This window comes from Macrosteles quadrilineatus, unplaced genomic scaffold (assembly GCF_028750875.1).
Source record: "Macrosteles quadrilineatus isolate MER2022 unplaced genomic scaffold, UCM_ALF_1.0 Scaffold_8__2_contigs__length_117827958, whole genome shotgun sequence".
Taxonomy (NCBI): Eukaryota; Metazoa; Arthropoda; class Insecta; order Hemiptera; family Cicadellidae; genus Macrosteles; species Macrosteles quadrilineatus.
This window is the reverse complement of record NW_026542601.1, coordinates 84962643-84982512: the sequence shown is the minus strand read 5'-3', so window position 1 is coordinate 84982512 and position 19870 is coordinate 84962643. Positions and strand designations below refer to the sequence as shown.

The following is a 19870-nucleotide window of genomic DNA, read 5'->3' as shown; positions in this document are numbered from 1 at the left end:
ATTAGAAAAATAATAGTATGTCTTCTTCGAAAGAAATTGTTAGATGAATCCTGTTGGTACCGGTAAGTGGTTTCTTAAGGCATTTCTGCACGTTTCTTTTACCACAGGGCCATTCTTGTTGTATCTAACTTAATTTAATAGTGGGGTATGTATAGTTTTGTCCTAGTATCCAGAATATATGCTTTTAGCAACTATTATTAAACCCTATTATTTATATTAACTTTTGCTGTGGTTAATAGGTTTTACAACAGATCAAGTGGTTTACACTGAGCTAGAAATATAACTGGAGTTAGCACTGTCACAGCAACTCTGCTAGAAAACCAAAAGGCTGTAGTTTTGTTATGTTGGCACCAACTAGGGTAATCAACTCATTGACTAATTAAATATACATTGCTTTGTAGACAGTAACTATTTCTTTATGATACAGTCGAACCTCTTTAGTAAGAGCCTTGGTAAAACGAATTCCTCGATAAAACGATTTTAAATCCCCTAGAAACTTACATAAAGGTCAATGCTAAAAACACCTCTGTACAACGTAGTAATTAGGTTGAAAACCTCCATATGACGAATTTGGTTGTGACATGGGCTAGGACTGATTAACCTCTATACAACGAATATTCTCAACACAAAACCTCTACAAGACGAATGCGACTTCTATAAGACGAATTTCTCATTTTCTTAACCTCCATAGTACGTAGTTTTCAAAACAAAAATAGGCTCTTAACATGATATCCACACCCATCCCTCTTCCTTCCTTAGTCATTGTCTCAGAGCGAGAAGAAACCTCTATAACACGAATGACGGCAGTTTAAACCTCGATAAAACGAACGTTTTTACTAAGAATACCTCGATGGTACGAATTTCACCCCCTACCCTTTGAAATTTGTCTTATAGAGGTTCGAATTTTACACTAAATCGATTGTACGTTAAGCAAAATCTACTTTAAAGCAGTTTCACTACTTGTAATCATTATTTTCAATTACAACTTGTCCAACACAAGTGCGCTAGGGGCTATAAATTGAACAAGTGCAATGCGATACACTTTCTATGGCGGTGTGGTTAACTTGGGCAAAACTAATCGTACTTTCACAGCTGATCGCGCAAAGAGTAATAAAGAGTGGAATCTATTAAACATAGAGTTAACAGTGAAAGTGCACACGATATCGAGCCTTATTGGTAATGTGTAATCATGGGAATGCAGAACTAGCCGAAGCCGACTTGTTTATTTATCACTTTATGGCAGGTAGTTATCTGTATTTAATTGGTTGTAACCAATGTGAATATAATAAGTGTAAAGCAGTTTTATGGTTGATTGCGTCGTAAAGTACCCATTATTATCTTTATTGCACGGGGCTAATTATTAAGGAGTTACTGTGGTAATTCACATACTTTAATATTTTTATTTTCATATGTACGTCTTCGGTTTGTGGAATTTTTATACTTTGAGCGTTGTTTAGATTTGTTGTTTTTTGTTTTACTTTTATGTATATTTTGGTATTTAAACCTAAAAGACCTTATGTAAGTAATTGTTTTAAACTGGACCTTAAGATATAAATAAAAAATTCAATTTTTTTTAATTTGTCAGTATCTAGTCAAAGGCTTGGACTAATAATCCTCAGTGTTATGTTTCTTAGTTTACCTTTGAATTAAAATTAAAATCTGATCGAAGTGCAATCGGTTAACCATGTAAACCCTTTATTTTGTTATATTTAGTAAAGTTTTTAGCCATAACTAGCCAAGTTTTCTAAAGTCGTGGTGTGACACCGATATTATAATTTTGACATCATCCTGAATTTCAAAATGTATTCAAATGTATTTAAACGCATATCATCGCAATCTTTGGGATGAATTTTTTATGTTACGTAGCTGGCTAAAATAATTATGTTACAAAGAAAACTATCATGGTGCTAAATGTTTACAATATTAATAAATGCCTTTGTCAATTTTTTTTTATTTTTCAAGAGTATGCAAATGCAAAGAAATATTTCATTACTTTTAAGAGGGCTTCCCACTACACAAAACGTGGACCCGTCTGTTAGTTTAGGAGCGAAAGTATCACCTTATAGTACGCAATCGTGTTTTACGATTAATAAACACTTTCGCTACGTGTGATGAACAACTATTTTCATCATACTGTGGATATAACTATACATATGCAAAAAGAATTAAATATAGACCGTCAGCTGTGCTGTGGTTATCATAGGTTCTGGCGCACACCACTGGGAGCGCCATGTAGTTATGGCATACGCGCTACGTAACTATACGGCGCTCCCAGTGGTGTGTGTCAGAACCATGGTAACCACTGCATGGCTGGCAGTCTATATTTAATTCTTTTTGTCTATGATATAACATTCTAATCGTTGCAAAATTAGACCACATTGTTTGAGGTCAACCAAAGTCGTCATGAATGTTTACATTTCTGTTGTTTACAAACATTTACTTTAAATATCGTGTGATTAACAGCGTTTAATGCACTAATAAAATTTTGATGTTAGCGAACTGAAAAATTTACCTTAAGTTTTTTTCTGTTTCCTATTTGAATTTACCCGAAACGATGAATTCGTGGATGATTTAAGAGAACTAAAATCGGGATGGATTATACAATTTCACACCATACTCTCAATGACGTCATCAAGTACCTAACGTTAGGTTTGCGTGTAGTTCACTTTCATGTGTTGGCGCCGCTGTTCAGCGAAAGTGTTATAAGTCTCCGTCACCCAACATACATTCTAGGCAAGTACGGGAGAAACCGTGGAAGATAGCATCTGGCAACACCGCAAGTTCACAAATAATCACTTCCAAATGAGGCGAAGTACGTAGAATGTACAGCCAGGTTTGTCTTCGTGCCACAAACCTGCGAAGAAACTTACAAAAACATTCCCCATCACGTTGTGTCACTGGAATTTTAAATAGGCTCTCGTTTGTTCAATGATTGGTCGGATGCTTGGACAAGTGGAAATGGCTAATGTGCAAAAGTGCCTGATCCAACTGAATAGGTCAAAGACGGTATAGAAATTAGCGGTTATTGTAATTATTGTAAGGGGTGCGCCAACTATTTCAGGGAGCCACCCGATACGTTCATTATTACGTACGTATTTGCCGGATGATTGAGTAGGTTAGGTTTAGGTTAGGGATTGGTTAGGATAGGATAGGTTAAGTTAGGATAGGTTAGGATATATTAGGATCAGACTTCTGCCAGGAACTCACCCCTACCTGACTTGGGCTTGGCGCACCTGAGGAAAATCTTTTGGGACCCTTTTGAGTTCTTGGCGCAATTCAGGAACTCTTTGGTGCAATTAATGAACGGCCAAAAGGATTACTTCTCTGTGGTATACCCTAAGAGTAAAAATCCTGACCACACCATTTATCAAAGACAAGCCGTATGAAATAATATTAGCTCTATTTGGTCTGTCCACGTTGCCGCCAACTGACAGTTAGTGACAGAACAGTGTAGGGCAGAGGTCCATTGTCGGATTGTCAGCTACAAACTACACCCTGCACAAGACCTGACATGAGAGCAACTCCTAATGAGTTGGTAAGCACGACCGTGACGAGCGTGCACGTGTGTGTGTGTGTTTGTCGTATCCTTTGTGGTTGGAGTCAACATTGCAGTAATATAAACTGTGTTGCTATTCACTATTCAGCTTACGAATAAAACAGAACTTAGTAATAGTAGTATGTTCCTTACTGTTTAATAGCCAAACTAATGGTAAGACTTACTTTGCCCTTAGCAATGTAACCACCACTATGTATGTAGCTTGCATGGTTGGGGGTTTACTTAGCCCTAGCAATGTTTAGGTTTAATTTGCTCCTAGCAATATTAGGTTTGCTTTTTAGGTTTACTAGGCCCTTTGTTAAGGAGTAGTCGACCCCTCGCAATGTTTTCCTTTGTGGATGCGATACTCCCTGGTGTGGATTAACGTCCGCACGGGTGAGTACTTTTTTTTGTCCTAGGACGCTAGGCAATTAGACCAATTAGTATATACCAAAGGCAAAAATGTGGTTAGGATTCCACTATAAACTGTTTGTCCCTTAGTTGCCATTAGCTGTATGGGCTGTTAATTAACAGGTGTGTCTACGGAATATGTCGGCCATAGTCACTAACAAGACTACAAGATCGCGCCATATACACTCATCTCCATTCATACTTGGCTTAAAATGCAACAATGTGAGTTTTTCCGTCTGAAAAACGCGTGCAGAAGATTAAGCTGTCATGTGATCTGTTCTCTTTGAAGCAATCATTGTTTTATAATTAGTGTTCTACATACAAGTGGTGTAATAAACTTCATTCTCGTTTCACTTCCTCCCCGTTCATTCACAACCTAACCTAACCTTTACTAGATGTGGTCAATCACGGTTTATGTGCCACAACTCTGGTTCAGCTCATAATTGCAGTGTCATTTCTCACCGGCGAGTGAGTGGTTAACACTGAGTTATGTACTAGTTATGATATAGAGTTAACTACCGCAGTTAACTATAGAGATGGCATGTAATGAGTTTTAAGAGGTGAAAGTAAGTCAGTCTATAAAGAATTGTTATGAGATTGGTTTATTAGAGTTGTGTTAATAGTTTGGACTGGTTTTATTTTTTTAGTGTTAGCTCGTTCATTTTTTAGTTTAAAGAGTTATTATTTTTGTACACAATTGTTTACTTTGATCTATATGAAGTTCAAAATAATATAAAAATACACATTATAACATATTTAAATCATAATCCATTTCATTTGAGTATCGAAAACGTTAAATAAAACTTTTCAACACTATAAACAAGCGCCTTTGTATTCTTATTTCGTAAATAAATCAAAGGTAAATAAATAATAATAAATAAAGGTAATAAAATGTATATAAATGGATTATTTATTGGATTAAAAGGAACGATTCCCAAACAAGTCCAGCAACTTTGGAAGAAATTCAATTTGGAAAATCAAGTGTTTAATATCTTTGTGACAGTCATTTTCTATTGACATTATAAGAAACCATTTTTATAATAATAATCATAATAAATTAGGTTTGGACAAACTTGTACATTTTTTTTGTCATATTATTTTTTGTTACAGAAGAATACAATGTGACAGTCTACCTATAAGATGTAGATTTTCAAAATAAAGTTGAATTTATATACTAAATTTTTCTGTAGGACTAGACCCTATTTCTTTTCACTTATGTAAATGAGTTTCTACATCAAGCTAGTACAACCAAAAGTATTTTAATTCAGACTTTGTTGGTAATCTTACAGTTTTCCACTTTAAAAATGTTTTTGTAAATAAATACCGAAGATAAAAGACTGATTGTGGTTGCAAAAAATACCTTTCATCACTGAATTAACTTACTTTAACCTCAAAGGTTTTCTTTGTGAGTCTGAAAAGTTAAACATCCTTCTAGTTCAGTTCCCAGTTTTATTTTATGTCAAAATTTAGTGATGCTAAACCTAATGTCAGGTACGCATTCATAACATCACTCTACGATGAAGAGATATAATGTGGATATACGACCACGGATATAGAGTGTGGCCACGGCACCACCACTTGTACAATGCCAGTTGGACAATTGTAGCTACTGCATAACAATTCCTCTACGCATCGGCTGAACCCTTTGGACGCACTACAAAACTACATCAGTAATTACCATTCCCAAGGTCATATCTGTTTGCTTTCTACGAGGAGAAAGTCCACCCTGATGATCGGGTCTAGGGGGTAATTTGAGCATTACTTACTCTATGGATGCGCGGTCCTGTATCGTGTGTGCTCTGTGGTGAAATCTCCCGGCACGACATTTGTCGATAATTGGAGGGAAATGTTAACAAGGGAGTGATTGCGTTTGGGTTTACGTTAATCGGTTTGGTCTCTAAGAATAATATGGTTAAAGAGTCAAACAATTTTACAACCTATCTATTTGTCTATATATTTAGGCTGATACGTTAAGGGGTTTCCCTGTGACATCCCTTTGCCATCCTACTTAACCGATATCTGCGATTGTGATGTCTTTCTACAGCTTATAATCTCGCGGATTGACGATTGGCAACTAAAAAATTTATTTAAGGGCTTCGCCCACTATTGTTTAATTAATTGGAGTTCACTTTCAAAGATCCAGTGATGCTGAAAAACTTTCTTAATGACAGTTTTAAACATGTTAACTGTAATTAAACAGCTAATCCTTTATTTGTGACTAGCTGTAACCGTGGGCTTTGCCCCGTTTAACTTCATAAGCATTCGCATGGCTCAATCACGTCCTGGTTGAAGTTCGTTCGCTACGCTCACTCACCTTTAGGTTGGAGCTCGTTCGCTGCACTCACTTGCCTTCGGGTAAGCTCGTTCGCTACGCTAACTCGCCTCCAGGTTGAAGTTCGTTCGCTACGCTCACTCACCTTTTGGTTGCAGATTAGCTGTTGTCATAAATTTAAAAAAATAATAGTGCTGCACCCTGTTGGTAATCCTTGTAACTTTAATGCTATTGAACATCATAGAACAGAACCAACTTGTTTAATTGAAACAGCTGTTAAGATTCAGTAATTCAATTTAAATATGAGTACTCATAAGGTTAACATGGGAAACTCCAGAGCCACTGGGGCGGAGCCCGAGAGTCCGATCAGAATAAAAACAACTTAGTTTTCCTATTTAATGCCTAACGAATCAGTGTACCAAATTTCAGCCTCCTAGGAAAATGGGAAGAGGGAGAATTAGTGATGAGTGAGTGAGTGAGTGTGTCAGTGAGGGCTTTGCCTTTTATATATATTGTGATGCATAGTTATATTGCAAGCAAGAGTTGAAACAGTTTGTGGAAATAAATTAAAATAGACTACTCTTAACTTATGTTCAAAGTTCTATAAAAAAAAAACTTATAGTTAGTAGGTTCTATAGTAGGTGGTGGCATATGATCCTATCTGTTGCACCGCAGTATGATCGATACGACGGAAGTCATGAATATGATGAATGAATGCGGTGGAGGCCGCCGTAGGACGAGGCCTTCAATAGAAGTCAAACTGATTGTCAAAAGATGAATATATTATTTGGTTAAATAAAATCTTAACAATGTTGTATTTTGTTTAGCGTTAAAACTGAACGTTATCACACAATACAGTTTAAAACTCTGCTATCCCCTAAAATACTTACGTAGATGAACTACACCTAAAGTACAATTGTGTTTGATACATGTTTAACAAACCTTCAAAGTACGTTAAAATATCTAAAGCTCTCCATAAGTCTTTCTTCATCTTCGCGTTCCACTTCACGTCCATAAAAAACAAAATCCCTAATTTTCATATCGCATTTATTAACATGTATTATAGTCTGTATGACCGAACATGTCCCCTGCCCAGGTCTACCTGAGACTGCCTATACCATGGTCTAATGGTCAGGGGACAAGTTCCGTCATACAGACTATACACCACCCTTTCGGTTCATAACCGCTTAAACATTCAAAACCGTTTCTAATCCATATAAAACAGAGTGCAATATTTTAAACGTTTTCCGATGTCCACAACCATTACGTACGATGTGTACAACCTCTGCAGGAAACCACTCATTATGATGCACCATGCGGACGATTCCCTTCCATCAGATAAGAACAATTACAGCTTACGGTAATTGTAGGTGACATTGACCTTGGGTGTTTACATAACTCTATCACTTTCCCCGGTCAGTCCTCGAGTTTCACGGCTAATTATTGCTTCGTGACGGAGTCTTCAGACTTCACAGCGACGGGATCGTCTCTACACCCTCGGCCTCACCGGAGTTAACATGGGAATTAAACATCCTGACCTTTCCTGGAAGTTCACTTTCTGGTGGGTATAAACGGTCGTGCATTAATTGTGTTAAACAGTTCCTTAATTGCGCCAAGCCCTCAAATGGTCCCAAGTGTTCCTTAGTTGCGCCAATTCCAAGCCAGGTAAGGGTGAATTGCCGGCAGACGAAATGGCCTTGTTTACGTGTCATCCTAACCTAACCTAACCTATCCTAACTTAACCAAACCTAACCTAACCTACTCAATTATGCAGTCAAAAACGGCCACTTGGTGCAGTTAATGAGCGTATCGGGTGGCTCCCTGGAGTAGTTGGCGCAATTCAGGAATACCCGACTACCCGACTCAAGTCAATTGGCGCAGCCCGCCCCTGCAGCCAAATTACAAAGTTTGTACTCATTGGCCGCAGGTAGGCCCTATCCCAGACCACCATCGTCAAACTATATTTCCTTGAGTAGGTAAAAGTGATGTTCTCATCGTCGCACGGCGATGGTTGGCCGAGCAGTGAAGCGTGTAGGGACGCGTCTCTCCCGTGGTTCACAGCACTCCTCGGCACACTTTATCACTACATTTGCAAACAATGCGGCAATTGGACCGGTGAGAAGCACTGTGAACTGGTGTACACACCAAGGGCAAGGTTGTGTTCTCCACAAGTAGCGAACTCTTGCTGCATGCTTGGAAAGAAATCTGCTACTTGACGTTTTAGGTATAGTCTTGGAAACTCTGGAGGTCGTACACAAAAAGTAAGACCAGCACATTTACATGGACACCCCTAATTTCTAATAAATAATAATACATTTTTGCTTCGTCAATACTTATTTCTATGTGGTTTTACTGTATTTTAGAAGTGAAGTTTACATGCCCAGTTTACAGAAGTTTACATGTGAGGTTAGGTTAAGTTAGGTTGGGATAGGTTAGGTTAGGACACGTAAACAAGGACATTCCTTCTGCCGACAACTCACCCCTACCTAGCTTGGGCTTGGTACAACCTCGTACAACTAAGGAACATTTTGAGGACTTGGTGCAATTAATGCACGACCATCTAATTTACTTCATCTAATTCAATTTGCCCTTAGAATGCCAGGATATCTAGACCTCACTATCGCTCGGCAGGTCCATTGACCTCCACGGTTGTGTTTTTGCACACACTCGCGGTGTTGGTCTGTAATTGGCCGAGAAGGTTGTGTTGGTTGTGTGTTGACGTCGAGTCTGGTGGAAAAACGGACGGACGTGCATGAATGGGCACGGGGCTTGGTTTTGTACGTTTAGGAGTTTTATTTACTGGTTAAAACGTTCCCGAGTTCAGTTATTTGTGGTTATTAGGTGCTAACTGATTTTTTTCAGTTACTTTAAGTACGGGGTTTTCACGAAGGACTATATTGTGATTTTGATTATCTTGTCTTGCTCATCTGTTGGCTATGGAACACAATGTTCTTGAACAGCTCATCGCTCAATGTAAATGCTACACCACTGCACAAACCAATTTTTTGATTGGCCGTAATACAATTTTTATGTCAAGTGTAATTTGCATGTAACAGTTAGTACTGATAGGTAATTCATTATCTGTTCATGGTGCGAATGATAAATATTACCAACCAAACTATTCATTGTTATATTAATTTCATTTCACTCACAAGTTCAAATATTTGCTCTTTAATCTATACTCAAAAGGTCACTTAATGTTTGAGACCATTCATACAGAACTAACCAAAATCTATTTCAAAATGGCTTTAAAATCTATTTAAAATCAAATACCTCCGAATGAATGGTTTCGCATCTTACTTAAACCCTCTGAAAAGTTGCCTATAGTATTTAGCCTATTTTATTTGATATTTTTGTCTATCAAATCATGTTCGAATCAGACTTATCAACCTCACAAGTTATGCCTTTTTCTAAAATAAATTGTGATAAAAGTTACTGCACGGAAAGTATACTTGCCAGTAAGGTACGCAGGTCGTATACAAGTCTTACCTTGCTAATGAGGATTTATAATTCCCACCACTATCGGTTTCTCTCCCGCGCTAGTGACAAGGGCAAGGCTATGCGCGTGTGCAAGTGCAAATGCTAAGTAAACAGTCGGTAATGACAATAATCAAACGTAGGGTCAACTTTCCCGTGTGAGCTATGGACTGTAGGCCGCATTGCTGGGGTGAAACTGGAGAGACGCGGAAACGGTCCAAACTCTAGACTGGCGCCCATCCTCCCGCACCACCTTGGACTGTGTATGAAACTCTCATTAGCTTAGCTATTTTTTCAATACAAACAAATAAAGTCGAATCGATTATTAGACATAGTGAGTTTTATGGTATACACACCATCTGTTGTATTGGTGAACAATGTTTTAAACCAAGCTAAACTGAAAAATTACCATGTTGTCAACTATTTAATCCATCTATACTGTATAAAATATATGTTAGAAAAAATTAATTTTAACCCTCTCACTGTGGGTAAACATTTAAATGTTATATTTTATTTTTTTGCTACCTTAGGTCCATAGGTTACACAGCTATCTTGGTATTTGATGAAAAAGGTAAATTCTTAAGGTATTCGTCCCCCTTGCGTTTCAATTACGTATTTCTAGGGTTCCCTTTAAAAGATCCAGTGTTGCTGACAAACTTTCTTTATAACGGTTTAAATATGAATTGTAAGCAGACAGCTGATCCTTCAGTTGAATGTTTGTTTACCCACAGTCAGATAGTAAACAAGATACAGACGAAACAGTTTACGAAAATGGATTTTTAAATAGGTTGTTTTTCCATAATTTCAACCTGATTAAGGTAGGTAATCACTCGTCAATCTTTATGCTGTAAATCTAGAAGAAAAGTAAAACGGTATTGCATGTTTATTTTACTTAGGAATTAGTCACAGATAGCCTAATTTGTACGATAATGTTCGGGGCTACATCAAAATTCCATCAAAGGACAGTATGCTTTCACCATAACGGAGAGACACACCTAACTTAAGGTTAATAGTTTTAAAACTAAACAATACGATTATACTATGTATTACCGAGTTATTTTTGCAGCGAGTGCAACGAACTGTTGTACCTGGCTATGTTAACATTGCCAAGTTCCAAGTTCAGTTCCCACCCTGGGAGCGTTCACACTTACAACAATGCTTCACTTTCCCCACATCCTGATATCGCCGATTTAATGTTCCAGCCATTTAAACCCGTCTACGAGTAATTTGTTACTTTAATAGCGCGCCGAACAGTGTAATTCAATCTGCCACTATGGGCTCTACGAAAGTGTGTGGGATTTTACATTTTATTGTAGTTTAATTTGGTCGAGTCATGTTAATTTTCTCCCTCATTAAAAATTTGTTGCTGACAGACACAATTAGTTTAAATAACAAAAACTTTCCTAACCTAAGCTAAAACATAGTCTACCCTTAGGTTAAGTTATGTTATGTTAGGTAGGTGTTACGTTAGTTGTGGTCGGTAAAATACAAAAGTACCTAAAGTACATATGCTGAGGGCAAAACTTCTTGTGGGAAACACCACTAAACAATACTCCAAGGATGATTACAAATTTAACATTTAAACCTTTGTGTTTCGCATGTCAACCAACTGTGATTCTAACTAATATTTTGAAGGAATATTTAGCTATATTCATCAACATATCAGCTGTCAAATTAGGTATGAAGAACTCAGAGAGAAAACTATTGTCGACAGTAACACATGAATAAAGTGTTGAAATACGTTCATGATGGACCAAAACATAAATTCATCATTGACTGCGCCAAGTGGCAGCCCTCTTTGACTGTATATTTAAGTAGGTTAGGTTAGGTTTGGTTAGGTTAGGATAGGTTAGGTTAGGATGACACGTAAACAAGGGCATCCATCTGCCGGTAACTCACCCCTACCTGGCCTTGGGCTTGGCGCTACTAAGGAACTTTTTTGGGACCCTTTGAGGGCTTGGCGCAATTAGTGCACGACCAAACTGGCCACAGCTTGACCATAGATAAGAGTTCTTGAGCACTCAATGATGTGTTAACTATTTTCCAAATTTTCTTTTATTTGCCATTACTTTCACAGTCTGACATTGTGTTTTTGTTTCAGATGAACGTGCCAGTTCCCAACACGCGGAGACTGATGACGAAGGCATCGAGAGGGATTCGGGAGACTGCGATGACGACATCCCCCACATCTCTCTCGACCAAGTCATTCAGGTACCACATGAAGAGCCTATTTCAAAATTGTCTCAATTGCCTAAAATAATACAAAAGCATAAGATAAATGATCGTAGTCAACCAAACCTGTTATCAGCGTATCCAAACTGTGTGGATCTTGAATATAAAACTACTTGTCAATGAACTAACTGGAGAGATACGTTCACTCTATTGGGTTATTCAATGACTTTTTGGGTATAAAGCCCGTTAGGTTTTTTATTAGAGTTTTGAACTATTTTCATTAAAATTGTTCAATAGGCTAGTAGTCTCCAACTTACCGGTCGTATGTCATCTACTGCCCTCAAATTTGCCATGTTCTCTTCCTTTACCCATCACTATCTTGCACCAAGTTCCTTATTATTATCCCCCACTTCCAATTATATCCGCACTCTCCTCAAATTTGCCATGTCCTCTTCATTTACCCATCACTATCTTGCACCAAGTTCCTTATCATTATCCCTCACTTTCAATTATATCCTCTTCTGTCCCCAAACTTTGCCGTGTCTTCTTCCTTTACCCATCACTATCTTGCACCAAGTTCCTTATCATCATCCCTCACTTCCAATTATATCCCATACTCTTCTCAAATTTGCCATGTCCTCTTCCTTTACCCATCACTATCTTGCACCAAGTTCCTTATCATTATCCCCCACTTCCAATTATATCCCATACTCTTCTCAAATTTGCCATGTTCTCTTCCTTTACCCATCACTATCTTGCACCAAGTTCCTTATCATTATCCCTCACTTCCAATTATATCCCATACTCTTCTCAAATTTGCCATGTCCTCTTCATTTACCCATCACTATCTTGCACCAGGTTCCTTATCATTATCCCTCACTTCCAATTATATCCCATACTCTTCTCAAATTTGCCATGTTCTCTTCCTTTACCCATCACTATCTTGCACCAAGTTCCTTATCATTATCCCTCACTTCCAATTATATCCCATACTCTTCTCAAATTTGCCATGTTCTCTTCCTTTACCCATCACTATCTTGCACCAAGTTCCTTATCATTATCCCCCACTTCCAATTATATCCCATACTCTTCTCAAATTTGCCATGTCCTCTTCATTTACCCATCACTATCTTGCTCCAAGTTCCTTATCATTATCCCTCACTTCCAATTATATCCCATACTCTTCTCAAATTTGCCATGTCCTCTTCATTTACCCATCACTATCTTGCACCAAGTTCCTTATCATTATCCCCCACTTCCAATTATATCCCATACTCTTCTCAAATTTGCCATGTCCTCTTCATTTACCCATCACTATCTTGCTCCAAGTTCCTTACCATTATCCCTCACTTCCAATTATATCCCATACTCTTCTCGAATTTTGCCATGTCCTCTTCATTTACCCGTCACTATCTTGCTCCAAGTTCCTTATCATTATCCCTCACTTCCAATTATATCCCATACTCTTCTCAAATTTGCCATGTCCTCTTCATTTACCCATCACTATCTTGCACCAAGTTCCTTATCATTATCCCTCACTTTCAATTATTTCCTCTTCTGTCCCCAAACTTTGCCGTGTCTTCTTCCTTTACCCATCAATATCTTGCTCCAAGTTCCTTATCATTATCCCTCACTTCCAATTATATCCCATACTCTTCTAAAATTTGCCATGTCCTCTTCCTTTACCCATCACTATCTTGCACCAAGTTCCTTATCATTATCCCTCACTTTCAATTACATCCTCTACTGTCCCCAAACTTTGCCGTGTCTTCCTCCTTTACCTATCACTATCGTACCATGTTCCTTGTTGTTACCTCCCACTAGAATCCTCGGCTCCCTTAGCTATATCATCTTTTTGTCCTTTTTCTCTACTCTGCAATTTTCTTTACCCTTGTTGCACTCCCTTCATCGTCTTCCCCTTTAACCCAACCACACATCTTTGCCAACTCCGTGTCCTTTTCTTTTTCTTCATCCCCTCTCACCATCTACACGTGTTCTCTAGACTCCGCCCTCTAACTCGTCCAATGTGTTCCACAGAAGTGCAGATCCCACCTGGCCCAGCAGGCCGAGTCTCACTATCGGAATGTCTGTAGAGCTCTGGTCGCCGAGGCTCTGGAGCTCTCCTCCTTCCTGGACAAAGTCTCAGAGGGGAAGGTTCAGACGGACGCGGCACAGACTTCCACTGACTTACAAAACCTACACATATCCGACTGGGTAAGTTTTGAAGTAGAGTGTGGAAAAAGTTGATGTACAGAGCGGCAAGATCTTCTGAGGGATTATAAAATACAGTGCTTACAACGTTATTGGTACTTTCTTGGTACTACGGGAAAAAATGTAATGGTTCTATGTGAAGGTGCTGTTTAGTGAATTATATATAGATATTTTGCCAAAGAACAACCGGGTAGGGGTGCAACTTAGACATTATAAGTACAGCGTGCAGAAGTTGTTCATTGTTGAATATTGTCTCGGGACTGGGTTTACAAAACGACGTAATGTTGTGATTTTGATTCAAACTAAGTTAAGCTATTTGATCAGGAAAAAAGACAGTTCCTAGTATAAGTGTAAATTTTCTCCTGTGTGATTGTGTATTCGATTTGTATAATTGCCTCAAGCGATCGACGTACTATTAAATGCTCTTTGGAATCCACACCATTGGATAAAATAAAAATAGGCTAATTTGGTAAATCTTAGCTTTGTATGCAATCCGAATTGTTTGCTTCTTTCTCCTCATAAACTGGATTGGAATTATACCAAATCGTTGGAAAGCAAAATAAAATTAGTAAACAATGCTGAATTTTAAAGTAACCAAGTTTACGCAAAAGGTTGATGCCTACTTTAATATTATTGTTAGATGATATACTGTATATTCTTTGTTTGTCGATTGAAAATCTAAAAATTGATATTTGTGTTCCTTAAAGAACGGCAAATAATACAATATAGATTTTCATCAAGACAGATTTTCTTTTAAGTTTCTAATTTACAAAATAACCATCGCTGAGTTCATACTACACTCAATATTTTGAGTTTTTAAAATATAAATTCTAAACCTAGTGCGTCTTTCTCGTTCTGTTGTTTTTCAACGTACGTAGGAACGTTTGAACTGTGTAATTGTCACATTACCATCTCCTTTGTTGTACTGTCACACTGGACACTATGCAGATGTGTGCTACTCTAGTCTCTCCCTCGAATACGGGAGAAAAGAATAAGTAATTTGCTCCAGTATTCATGTTTTTGTCCCGATAATGGGATTTATTCGTTGTTTAGATTGTGGAGTTCGATTGAATCCGTACGAAACCTGAGAGACAACCTCATAATTTGGTGAAACCTATTTAATTTTTTTTTTAAACCTATTTTATTATTTTGATAGGTTCGTTAGATGTGTTGTAAAAATTTTCGTGGATCATCAAAATTATCGTGTTCTGTAGTACAGTCAAAGGAGTAAATTATACTTATTTCGTCGTTTTTAACTACACCTACCACAAAAAATTATTTATTGTGCCAATTGTGATGTGTCAAGTTTTATTTCGGTTTCTATTTTTAATTTTGTTAGTATATTATGTGGATTTTGTTTTGTCTGTATACAGTTCCTGTACGTTAAATACTTTTGCAGTAAACGTAGGTCCAGTTGAATTTTCTAAATCATTCTACGATTAATGTTGTTGTTTCATTGCGAAACATGATAAGTTTTTGTAAAAAATTTACTTTTTATTTGCCATAGATAAAAACGCTGCAACAGTTGGTAAACATGTACTCAATAGTGCGCAATGAGTTTAAATAGCTCATTATCTTTGTAATGTGCTTACTTAAATCTTTTGTTATCAAAGTTACAATAAATCATTTCTACTTATCACTAAAGCTTCGAATCAAAGTTTATTTACGTTGTTGTGTAAAATTCTCTCGTTTTTCAATGTTAATATAAAGATTTTAGGACCAACAAAAATATTATATTTTTTTAAATAAATAACATCAGGATCACTTACATTTTTTAAAGAGCGTTTATTTACTAGTTTGTTCTGTATTGCAATAGCAATGCAGTTTTTATTAATGGAATTGTGACCAAATATTCGCCATCGTACTTCTTTTTAATGCAAATTAATACTGATTTATGCACTTAAAAAACTTCTTGATTATTTATTTCACTTATATACAAATTAACCATTCATTTACCTGATTTGAAGAAAAAAACAATATCATCAGAAAATGTACACTTCTTAAATTGAGATCTAGCAATTCATGTTTTAATTGAGTATTTATCATCAGGAATATCATACATTACTGATAAAATAATATCTAATTACTACATGATACATGTTAATTTTTTATCAATCCCATAATTCCTGTCCTTGACATTTGAACATCAATAACTGCTACTACGCTAAGACCCGTTTGTGGGATCACGAGATATTTCGTGACCAAAGATATTCAGAACTTTTTGCCGGGTGAAACTTGAAAACGTCTCGTATAAAGGAGTCAGCTGATTGTTGTCAGCTGATCCAACAATCAGCTGATTGTAAGCGTGGAATGCAGCCGTGGGCGTGATCACGTGGTACAATGGACGTTTCGAAGTGTCGACAGCTCTAGTCGTACCTTCATCATGTTATCAGCTTCCGCTTTCTATAGGATATCTTCTCCGTACGGCGAAAGTGCCGCCTCCGCCCACTTGCATAATTAGTGGCTCCTAGTGGGCTGCTGTTTTGGAACAGTGTTTTGTGCTGAATTGTCGTGGGATAAAACTAAGTTGTAAGAAAATATAAGACTTTTAACTGAAAGTCTCTTCCGTACTTGTATAGTTTCTTTGCGGTTTTCACAGTATAGATTTTCTTAACGTACTTTGTAAGGAACGGTCCAAAACCTTGTCTTTTACCATCTAACATTGAAATTTTGTTAGAAATATAATTTAATTGGATATCCAATGACAAATATTACGGTTAACAATCGATCCCGTAATATATCGAACTGGTAAAGGTCATACATAGTCATCTAACCACACAATTATGTGTTAATATTGTCAATTTAAATGAAAAAATACCATAGCTTAATTATGTTTGGTACATTAAATTGTAAATGTGTTCTCAAATATTTGCTGCAAATTAATATTTTAAAATAGTATTTAATGACAGTTGCCTATTGGTTATTTTAATCAATTTTCTTATTTACTGACAAGAGTCTTGTACAATAGGTTCACGATGAAACACGTATACATTTTTTTTAAATATAAACACAAATCTGGAAATTAATTATGTCTTGTTGTATAAAACATTACCCAAAATACTTGATCGTAAATTGTAGTTTTGTAGTGTAAAACACCCCTCTTCGGGAAATTCAATTATAAAACCCGTACAAAACCGATATCATTTCAAATTATTTGTACACTTGATTAAATAACGATGTTTAGTTAAAATTAAATCAAGCCTAAATCGTGTCTGATATTAGTGTGTAATTAATTGTATTTCACTCATTCCAAATGCTATGGGAAAAGGGATTATTTGATTTTATTTGATTACCCTTGCACTATAAATAAAGAGTTCGTAATTTGGAAGTCCCATCGCTTACCCATGATACAGGTTGTTGACAAGCTAATAGGAAAAAGTATGTACCAGATTGCTGATACCTTTTATTTCCATACAGCATCATTAACACAAGTGTTCGATTGACTATCACAATAATGTAATGAATCCTATTCAGTTCCATGTATTTACAGAGGACAGATCAACAATGTTGGGAGTGATGTGCGATAGACAACGTTTTATCCCCCAAATGTTTACTGTCTGACACGTCGATTTAGTTGTTCACAAACATTCTCTTTGGCATCTCAAATATGTTTACGAATTCGTGTGTTTTATTGGATAACCGGAAATGAGAATTGATAGTCTAAACTTTTAAACGAATTCGTTAATGCTATAATTTGAGAGTATATGGCGTAAAATGTATTGCATATCCACCAAAAACATGGGGATTATTGTAATGCTAATAACAATAGCATCAAATAAGTCAACCGTCGACTACTCGAGCCACAGAGCAAAATAATTAACATCCACCTAGATGAATGAACCGAAACTAAACGTTTTCATTACATATAGTAATTTCACTCTATCGAATTGGACTGTGAATGCTCTCCGAAGCTCAACGTATTTAGGGTTTAGGATAGGGCAAAATGTTTGTGACTGCTATAATAAAATGGATATTTTGTGGTTGATTTCGATGATTGTCCAGCATCCTTTAACTGAACTAAAAAACAAAAAAAACAAAATTTCAAATTTTTATAAATCACTATTTTATCATAAAATTCCGCTCTTTTGAGTTAACTTAATCTCACCTCTTGCTCAGTGGGCGACTTCACTAAGGTTTTCAAAAACTATAACTACTTTAGTTCTGATAGAGTAAAACAATGATGGTATGTGTGTGGTTATGTACACAAAGCTAAATAACAAAACATGAATATGTAATAGTAGTAACAGTTTATGTGAATTGTATTTTCACTCAAAACCTCCTAATAAATGAAAAACAACATTTTACTGGTGGTAAAAGTATAATAACATAATATGATATACAGTATAATCTAAATTGTGAAAGACAAATACATGCTCCAGACTGGTTTCAACTTCAATTTTATCCGAACTGTCCATCATATGAGCCATTTTAATGTAGATGCAAAGGCTAGGAGGCTTTGCCAAAACCAGACGGACCCCTGTGGAGTATGAGATCAATGGCTGGTCTAATGGGTGTTCTTTATAGTCCCAAAACCTAAACCAACACATCCATCCCGAGTGGGCCCGTCGACTGGGGTCAAAAGCCCCATTTGGCTACGAAATTGCATCATTGCGTTTTTTAAACAATGAAAATAGGGCCACGTTGGTCCTCAAAGGAAGAAGGATTTCCAAAAGAATATTTAAGTTATATATTTTTATCCTTGTATATTTGTTGTAAATAGGTTATTAGAACCTACAGAAGGTAAAATAAATAAATAAATATTATTAGAGAATGCTAACGGTTTCTCAAACGTTTTAATTGTCATGTTTTTGGTTCTATTACTTCACAACAAATATTAATTCTTATTTATCTTTTTTTTGTGTTCTAACTCTTGTCTTCAATTTATTATATTAATTAATTTTCAATAGGTTATGCAAACAAAGGTTCAGTTCAGTGTCAAGAAGTATTTTTTAATCAGTTCCGATTCATTATGTCCTTGATGCTCGATTATTTTTACTCAAAACTTGTTTGTAGTGAAAATAAAATATTCAGAGAACATAAATCCAAACGAACACTTTTAATTAAATGTTTACGGTTTTTAAGAGGAGAGTGTTACAAAATACAGCAATATAAAAAACTATAATCTCAACGTTCTAAAAACAAACAAAACATTATCGTGATTTTGTCTTAAACTTTTCGATTTGTTTCTTATAAACCCCCAAATAAATATGCAGATTTTAAAAACAAGTACAAAACAACTTCTCCAACAACAAAAACCCTGACACATATACAAAAAGAAGCTCTGCAACAATAGATACATTCACGTGAAATCAGTGACGTGGTCAAGTAAACAGCTGATAGTGGCCATTGTTGATCAGCTGATTCGACTGTGCATACTCAATTAGAAAGCATCAGCTGGTCTTGTCAATCTGATACTTAAGACTGACTCTTCCTGAATGAGACAGCTGATAGATTTCATCACTAGCATTCGTCTTCTACGATTCACTGGGAAGACAATGGAAGAAATTTGCATTCCAGATAAAACTAACATTAGCTCTACTCCTACTCGAGTTTTCTGTGTTTGACATGGCGTACTTGCAAGATTGACAGATGTTGGTGATACTAAGTAGATGAAATTCAAGTGGGTTCGTTATCGAAGAATATTTTGTAGTATTCTTGTTGGACTAGTTCAGTATTTTGTTGAGCGTAATACATTTTTCGGAAAGTAAATAAAAATCTAATACTTGGAACATATATTTACACTTATCCCATTCAATGACACGGTAGTTATATATTTTTAAATATGGTTAGTG

The 19870-nt window shown here is 36.5% G+C and overlaps 1 protein-coding gene across 3 annotated transcripts in view; it reads left to right on the top strand.

Annotated features, from left to right (window-relative positions):
* The window catches only part of LOC128999383 (protein spire-like), a 191309-nt gene that overhangs the window by 95246 nt on the left and 76193 nt on the right, over positions 1-19870 (top strand). For all 3 annotated transcript variants that reach the window (XM_054425863.1, XM_054425864.1, XM_054425862.1), the window contains exons 4-5: positions 11797-11906; positions 13905-14081. In XM_054425863.1, coding sequence (XP_054281838.1) covers positions 11797-11906; positions 13905-14081 — 287 coding nt within the window. The remainder of the gene's footprint in view (positions 1-11796; positions 11907-13904; positions 14082-19870) is intronic.